The sequence below is a fragment of the Solanum verrucosum genome, unplaced genomic scaffold, assembly GCF_900185275.1.
Source record: "Solanum verrucosum unplaced genomic scaffold, falcon-dt-bn FXZP01000235.1, whole genome shotgun sequence".
NCBI classification, from domain to species: domain Eukaryota; kingdom Viridiplantae; phylum Streptophyta; class Magnoliopsida; order Solanales; family Solanaceae; genus Solanum; species Solanum verrucosum.
The window spans coordinates 1,172,298-1,181,002 of NW_026019948.1; the positions used below are offsets into that span (position 1 = coordinate 1,172,298).

Here is an 8,705-nt window from a genome sequence, read left to right on the forward strand (position 1 = left end):
GTTATCTGACTTTGACTTCTACGAACTAAAACTACATATATGTTCCTCGCTTAACTATTGGCGGAATTAGAATTTTTTATTATTAAGAGTTGAAATATTAAAATATATAAAGAGGTCAAGAATTAATTTTGGCGGAGCTAGAATTTTTCATTAGTAAAAATTAAAATATTGGAGATATATAAAAAAGTTAAGAGAATTCAAATTTTTTTTTTTACATATTCCATAGCCCCGAATGGAGTTGATTATTTCTGCCAATAAAATTAATGTGAAGCCTATTCTGAATGCTTCTACAGTTTGTATTTTAGCTGTCCAAGCCGATATATATACAAAAAATGACTATAATCAGTTACTCCTGAGGTGAATTTATCGATTGAACTAGATTAATTCTTTCTCCTTTCATTTTTTTCACTTAAGCATATATTTTTGGATGCTTACATCAAGCTAATGAATATAAAATATATATATATATATATATGTTTTGGGTACACACCAACGCTTAATTATGGTTAAGTTATGTTATGCCATTCACTTAAATTTGTTAGTATTTATTAAGAGTATTATTTAGTCAGGCAAGGGTGAATGAGATTCAAAAAGTTTAGCGAGTTCCAAATTGGCTATAATTTATATTAAAGTGATTCAAAATTTAATATTCATGCATAAATACATAAATAAATTAATCTTATATATATAATGTAATATTCCGATATATCTAATAGCTAATCAAATATAAATACCCGATATTTTTCGAAATTAAGTAGGCCCCAATAGAGTGAATTAAACAGATGTATAATTCAAAATTGATGGTTCAATGGATTACAAATTTAAACAGGCAAATTAACAAACAGTTGGTGTGCACTAAAAAAAAAAAAAACAAAGTCATCTTAACTTTAATCACAAACAAAACCTTTCATGTTAATGATTTCTCATGACACCCACATCATGTTTTTTTTGCCCACGTTAAAAGTCGTTACCTATGCAACACACAATGTGTGAACCAAACGAATTTTTTTTCTTTCGTTCTTATAAAAAGTTGTCATTTTTTTTTTTTTGAGATGTAGGCTGTAAATTAACGTGACTCGCTCCTAGGGGCGGAGCTAGAGTCTCTACTAAAAAAAAGCCAAAAACCGACTTCACAAGGTTCATTTTTAAAGTTTTTATTTTGTTTTTTTCATATAAAATCGACATATGAAGGTCGATTCTTTTAACACAAAGAACTGAAAAAATACAAATCGATCTCCAACACTGGATAGAGGTACTATGGTAGAATGTATCTTACCACAATCAAGATGAATTGAGTCGATTTTAAGGATTAATTCAAAATTTCATTATTTAAAAATAAATTGAAATTTAAAATTCATAAATTTTAAATTTCAACTCGATCGATAGAGAGTAATAATGAGTTACATGCGTGATTGTCATTGTCCATCCAATTGTTTGAAGCATGCATTGATATCAGCCTAATGTACTCATTTTGCATAGTCATCATTCATCAACGTCACATGGTTAGCCAAGTCAACCTAATTCAATTGTTTTTAATAATAGTAGGCTCATTAGATAAGCTTCTCAGGACATAAATTCTCATTAATTTTTTCATTTGTTAATTGAAAATATTAAAAAGAAGAATATGAACTTTATGAAAAGAGGGGAAAAAATGAAGTGTATTAAATGTTATTATAATTTTATAAGGTCCAAAGGGTGCCAAAGAGAAGCCGACCCGGCGCGATGGGCGCATAATTTTTTTGAATATAAATATCTAACCACTTTGATTCCTATGGCAAATTTGTCAAAATAAAATAAAATACTAGTATATCAAGTTGTTACATATCTTAGCTTTAGTCAATTAGTCATCTAAATGGGAAACAAATAAGATAGTTGCTACGTGGCATAGGGCGGTCCCTTTTTGTTGTAGTAGAAGCCAAGAATAACAATAGTTCCAAAAATTGGAGATCGAGTTAGAATTTTGAGTTTAGAGATTTTAAATTTTTGTAAATGCTATTTAATGTGTGTTTTAGATAAGTGTGTTGATATACCCTAAAAAAGCAGGGATATCTCAGTTTTGAAACTGATAACTATCTTTCGATTAATTTAGTTTTTTTTGTCCTTCGGGATGAACAAGCGATAGTACATGGGTATTCATATGTTGTCCATCGACTATGTCTTTCGGCATGATCTTAGGCTCTGGCTCATCGTTTGTGGACGGACCTTGCGGAGAAACCTTTTGGTCTCACCAATATTTGTGTTACTCAACTTGACCTTCTCATTTCCGCTTCAACTCCACCACTATTCACTCGGAGGCTTTTCTCTAAGGAAGAATTTTCTTCTACCGATATATTATTATATCACACACTTTCGACAGATTGCTTAGTCTCATTCATTTTACGTACACTTTTTAAGGGTGATCTTTTCTAGGCAATCTTTCTGACTTTCTCAAGGTCTAAGTCAATATTATCAAATTTTACCAAACTACACAGCCCTTTGTACAAAATTGTAACCCTTTGGTCAACATAATTAATGTTTCTTAGAAGATTAAGGACACCATTCATGAAAATAGAGTGTAATTAGCTTCTAAGCTCTCCTTTTTTTCCTACAAATATACGTAAAAGATCATGTTTGGATATTTGTCAGCATCATTTTAGCTTTTACATCAATTTATCTACTTATACGTTAGCAGAATGGAATAAGACTTGAAGCTACTCCTCCCCAATTATCCCTATTATTTACTGTATATAAACAATCAAGTGGTCAAGTCATTAACTTTTTACTAATATAAGTACAAAATATACGTAGAAATCGAACCTATATCAATAAGGGTAATGTTAGATTGATAAATACTCTTTCATCCTTAATCAAGAGGTTTCAAGTTTCAGTCCCTTTAGAATACAAAGTCGTCTTTGTTAGACAGTACTCTATCCCAACGTGATTCGAATTTAGTCGGCGTTGGGAAAAAATGAAACTATAGTCGAAATTCAATAATAACTATTTGATGTTGATCCCATTTTTAATTTTTTTTTGTTGGGTGGGGTATGAGAATAAATAAAAGAAATATAAATGTCATAAAAAAACAAAGATAGAAGAAGGCGTTTCACTGTCAGTTGGGGTTAGGATTATAACTCATCGACTGCTCCACTTCAATCTTCCTTTACTCTTCAAATTCATTTCCCACATGCCTATGTTTTAATTGGTACTATATATTTTTGGGTTGTGTTGGTGTGAGGAATTTTTTACTTAATTTTTTTTAATGTTCGGTATGTAAGTAAAAAAAGTTATTCTGAAAAAATTTATATTTATATATAATCTAGATAAATATCGTGGAAGTTGAGTGTGACGGTCATAAGTGCGGGATTGAAGATGAGGTGTGTTGGAGAGTGAAAGGATAACTAATATAGAATATCACTTTTAGGACTTGTTTTCCCTACTTTTTGTGTGTTTTTTTTTTTAGGAAACTTATTTCCCTAGAATAAATGTTTTTTATTTTTATTTGACCAACTAAATATTAAAAATTTGAAAAATTATTTTTCGAAAATGCTTCCTCCGTATAAACACGCCTTGATTATAATAACATTTAGTAGGCGTTTGACCATAAATATCAAATATTCTTTCACTTAGTGGTGAAAGTTTTGAAAATGAAGTTGTAGTTGGTTATAATTTTTGTAAATAATATTTATTTGTTTGTATGATTTTGACTTGAAATGGAGTTTAAAAAAGTAAGAAAATAATATTTTATTCTTGTGGTCTTAAATTAAAGATACTTAGAAATTAGGATTACCAAAACATCATTTGATCTCGTGATTTTAAACATGACATACGAAAATTAAAATTAAGAAATTATCAAAAATGAAAGAAAGATTTCTTTTAAATAGACTAAAAAGAAAAATAAGATAAACATATTGAAACAAAGAAAATAATAGCTTTGCTTTAATCCTATATTTATTTTTAAGAAAATCACTTCAACTGTATAAAATTTGATTTAAAAACCCAATAACTTAATTTTTTTTTCTTCTGAATAACATAATTTTAAATCTCAAATTCCCAAACTAATTTAGGTGATCTAAATAAGAAATAAAATCATTTTAGCATCATTTTTGTAGGGTTCATTAAACCATTTCAAAGAGCAATCAGTAATATGGATTTACAATTAAATATTTTCTCAGATTTGTATATTACTTAATTATTATAATCAAGAAAACAAAAAGGGAAAAAAAGCAAAGAGGGGGGAAATTCAAAAAAGGAAAAGTGAGAAAAACAGTATATTTTGCAAACCCACCAACCAATGAAAGCTTAAGGTGAAAAAAGGACAAAAAAAGAAGGCGCCTAAAATAACAACCTTGTAATTTTCACTCATTTCATCTTTGGTGCCTAATGATAATTCTTCTTCTCCTCCTTTCATACCTCTATTTGTACCATACACCTACCTTGCTTGTTGCTTCTTGACATTTCACCCCACCCAATGTACCTTTCTTACACCAAATGCCACTTTTACCCCTCACATTTTCCTACAAGTAATCAATGAAACTGATCTCGTATGATCACTTATAAATTGACTAGTCAGTTTTCAGATATTTTTTATGTATAAAAATGACATAAAATTAAAAATAACTTTATAAAATGCTACAAAGTCATTTCTCTTGTTCGTTGAGTTTGGTCATACAACAACAATTACATACTCAGTAAAATCAAATTAAGTAGGGGTCTTGAGAGGGTGGAGTGTATACAAATCTTATCACTATTTCATGAAGATAGAGATGTTGTTTTCGAAAAACCCTCAACTCAAGTGCATCAAACCCAAGTAAAAAAAAACATATCAATTGGTCTTATAGTAGATGGTAAAAGAAGTAAAATACATGTCCTAACTCATTAATTTAATGACATCAATCGAACAATCAAAGTATGAATGTCTATTAGTACGATATTTTTTCCTTACTCAATAATTACATAAATCAATCAATTATACGTTAAATCAATTTCTTGAGGTGTGATTTCTTTTTAGACCCTATTAATACTGGATGTTTTGTATATCGAGTTATCATTTTCTTTAGTCAAATTTTCCTTTCTACTTTATTAGGTGGGTTTTATTCCAAGACTCATTTTAAGAAAAATAATCAAGAGTAATAATTTTTTTTCTTTTTTTAAAAAAGATATGATAATAAGGGTATATTTGTCATTAACAAAGTTATTAGCATAATAAATCTAGGGAATGATGAGTAGATTAGGAGTGCCCCTAGAGGTTCCAAAACTTTACATATTATATAAACGCAAAAGCATGGAAATGTCTTGCTTCTTCATAACGGCATGCCCTTTACCCCACCCCGCCCCCCCACCCTTACTATCTCCTTTCTATCCTTCTGCTTCTGCCTGCATTTAGTTTTGCTTTTTTCAGTGAGACCAACTAGCAAACACCTTCTCTGCATTTCTGCACCAGTTCACACTTGAGAGTTGAGACTCTTGATTTGGGTCTTTTCTGCTCATTTCTCAACTTGGGTTCACCAAAAATGGAGAAGAAACAAGGGTTTTTCTCAGCACTAAAAGATGAAGTGGTAAGAGGATTATCACCGGCTAAGTCAAGAGGAAGAAGCCCATCTCCTTCCGGGTCGGGTTTGCTTCGGAGAAGGAAGGGGAATCAAGTGCCGCAACCGGAAGTTTATATTTCAAGATCGGGGAGTTTAAGGCCGTGTGTGGAGACATTGTCGCCGTTGATGGAAGGTCCGGATCCGAACGGGTCGGAAGTTGGGGATTCAAAGTCTGATAGGTGGTGGATGAAGGGTCAGCTATGTCGGGCACCTTCGGTTTCGACTTCCGGGTCGGGTTTACAGAGGTCGGATCTGAGGTTGCTGCTTGGTGTCTTGGGTGCGCCGCTTGCACCAGTGCATGTTAGCAACAATGATCCTTTGCCTCATCTTAGCATCAAAGATACTCCCATTGTAAGTTGTAGTAACAATTTTTTGGATTTAAAGATTACTTTTTTTGTGTTTTTATTTGTTGTGTGCTAAGTTGGGCGGATTCTCTAAAAATATTCTACTTTTGGAGAATTGGGCACGCACCCATTGACATTTTTGAAGAGTCCGAGCAATATTAGTTGTGTGTGAGATGTGACAAAGGTGGGTTGTCAGTGTAGGTTGTAATTTTGTTTGATTCCAACAAAAATTGTTGCTTTCAGTTTTTTTCTATTTTAAGTATATTTTTTGGACTTCATTGAATTAATAACTGTGTGAAATTGAGACTTTTGGTGTATACTTTCCTGTCATTTTGCCTTGTTTACTAATTTTGGATGTTCTCTTGGCTTCTGTTTGAATGCATGATGGGGAAATTGGTTGTGCCATGTTTTTTGACAGAGACTATATGTGGGCATAAATTCTTTTAGATAGAGTAGGAAGGAGGATTGAAGATTATTATATAAATCTTGCTATACACATTGAGGTCCAAAATCAAGAATGGGCTCCATTTGGGGATCTTTTATTTATCATTTTTTGTTTTTGTGGGCTGGAATTGGCTATCTGGATGTAGCCCCTTACTGGTATTTTAGTTGGTGCACTATCAAAGTCTTCATTCAAGGCAATGTTAGGATAATTGGGCATAGTGTTGTGATGGTGGTCCTTGTTTGAGTTTTCTGCGTTGTCGCTAGTTCTCATCTCTTTGCGAATTGATTAATTCTTTTTCACTAGGAGTTAATTTTGGATTTAGGTGTAGTTGATTGATTGATTGACTGTGTGTTACTATGAATTTGCAGGAGACTTCGTCAGCTCAGTATATATTGCAGCAGTATACAGCAGCCTCTGGAGGACAGAAACTTCAAAACACTATGTATAATGCTTATGCAATGGGAAAGGTGAGGATGATGGCATCAGATATTGAGACTGCTACAAAGGTAATAAAGAACAGGAATTCTTCTAAGACAGCTGAGTCTGGGGGATTTGTGCTTTGGCAAATGAACCCTGACAATTGGTATGTGGAGCTCGCGCTTGGTAGCAGTAAGGTTCATGCTGGTTGCAATGGTAAACTTGTGTGGAGGCATACCCCTTGGCTCGGTGCACATGCTGCAAAGGGACCAGTTAGGCCATTGAGGCGAGCGCTTCAGGTACATTTTTGAACACAGCTTGCTTACTTTCTTTTGTGGTCCTCAATTTCAATAAATGACCCCTGTCCTTAATTTACTTGTAGGGACTTGATCCTAGAACTACTGCCAACATGTTTGCTAGTGCAAAATGTACTGGAGAAAAGAAGATCAACGGTGAGGATTGCTTCATTCTTAAACTTTGTGCTGATCCACATACATTGAAAGCTAGGAGTGAAGGACCAGCCGAGATCATTAGGCATGTCTTATTTGGCTATTTTAGCCAAAAAACTGGACTTCTTGTGCACCTGGAGGACTCACATTTGACCCGTATCCAAACAAATGGGGGCGATGCTGTTTATTGGGAGACGACAATTAATTCATTCCTTGATGATTACAGACCTGTTGAGGGGATCATGATTGCTCACTCTGGACGATCAGTTGTAACCCTTTTCCGATTTGGTGAAACAGCTATGAGTCACACCAAGACCAGGATGGAAGAAGCATGGACTATTGAGGAAGTGGCATTCAATGTTCCAGGCCTATCTGAAGAGTGTTTCATTCCTCCAGCTGAGCTAAGATTCAGTTCAGTTGGTGAAGCGTGTGAGCTTTCTCAAGGAGAGAGGGTAAAGACTACTGTATCTGCCGCTGCTGCTGCAGCTTACCGAGCTAAGGTTGCTGCTTTGGATAAATCACGAGATGGCGGCAATGTCAATAACATTGTATTGAAGATGAATTATTAGGATCTGTCTCTAATTTCTTAAGATGTTAGGTCTTGTTGGTATAAATAGGCTGACAGAACCAGGTAAAATAGTAAGCTAGGTGTCAGATGATTGAGGAATTTTGAGGTTTTATAGAAGTCTTATCTCAATCTGTAAATATATTCACAGGATATCTTCTTGTTTCAATTAAGATTCCCTTTGTGGAATCATCTCTCTATCAATCTGCATTTCTGGTAAATGATGTAGGCCTTTTCATTTTCAAGTGTAAAACTGTTTACTTCTATAATATGAAGGTAGTTGAATAGTTTCACTCCATTTAAACTTGCTGAAATTTCCGACGAAAGGACAAAAGATGTTTGTCTATGTCCCTGACCCCCCCCCCCCCTCCCCAACCCCACAACCCCAAGTTTTTTTTTTCTTTTCTTGAAAATCCACATCCGCTATCCTTTGGATGCCTTTGCTCCTATCCTATGCAATAGCTTGCAAACCACATAGGAAAGATAACCCACACTGGGCTTGAGCTCGACCTAGAAGACAAACCCTTGCTTTTGCTGGCAAGGGGTTTCAAATTTGAGACGTGCAACATGGAAGTTCCAAGCTCAAACCATTGGGCCACCTCAAACGGTACAATCCCCAAGGTTTGAAACTCAATTCTTTATGGTCTTTTTGGATAGTGATGATTAGTGTTGCTATGAAAAGTATGGGCAAATGTATAATTTTTGCAGTGGGGTTGTTTGTGTAAACAAGGAATGATGAGTGATTATTGTTATGGTGGCACGCTTTGTGCTAGACCTTATCTTAGTTGCAAATTATATATTTTGCCTTTTGCCTCTATTCTGTGTTGAAAATGCTGACATTAAAGAAAGAAAAAAAAATAGTGTCTCTTGATATGATGATTGCATTACTTGAATAGCGCAATCACCATCATTCATTAA

General features: G+C 33.8%; 1 protein-coding gene across 1 annotated transcript; it reads left to right on the top strand.

Moving 5' to 3' along the window:
• Nucleotides 1-5,239: 5,239 nt before the first annotated feature.
• LOC125812045 (uncharacterized) lies at nucleotides 5,240-8,038 on the top strand. Its single transcript, XM_049491542.1, has 3 exons — nucleotides 5,240-5,918; nucleotides 6,725-7,072; nucleotides 7,156-8,038. Exons 1-3 carry the CDS (start codon nucleotides 5,490-5,492, stop codon nucleotides 7,789-7,791), a joined length of 1,413 nt encoding a protein of 470 aa, XP_049347499.1. The 5' UTR covers nucleotides 5,240-5,489; the 3' UTR covers nucleotides 7,792-8,038.
• Nucleotides 8,039-8,705: the final 667 nt, after the last annotated feature.

Excerpts from the sequence above, each read along its gene's own strand:
- LOC125812045 (XM_049491542.1), top strand. The coding sequence starts at position 5,490 with ATGGAGAAGAAACAAGGGTTTTTCTCAGCACTAAAAGATGAAGTGGTA. Across the intron at positions 5,919-6,724 it reads GCATCAAAGATACTCCCATT|GAGACTTCGTCAGCTCAGTA; the intron begins GTAAGTTGTAGT and ends ATGAATTTGCAG. Across the intron at positions 7,073-7,155 it reads CATTGAGGCGAGCGCTTCAG|GGACTTGATCCTAGAACTAC; the intron begins GTACATTTTTGA and ends ATTTACTTGTAG.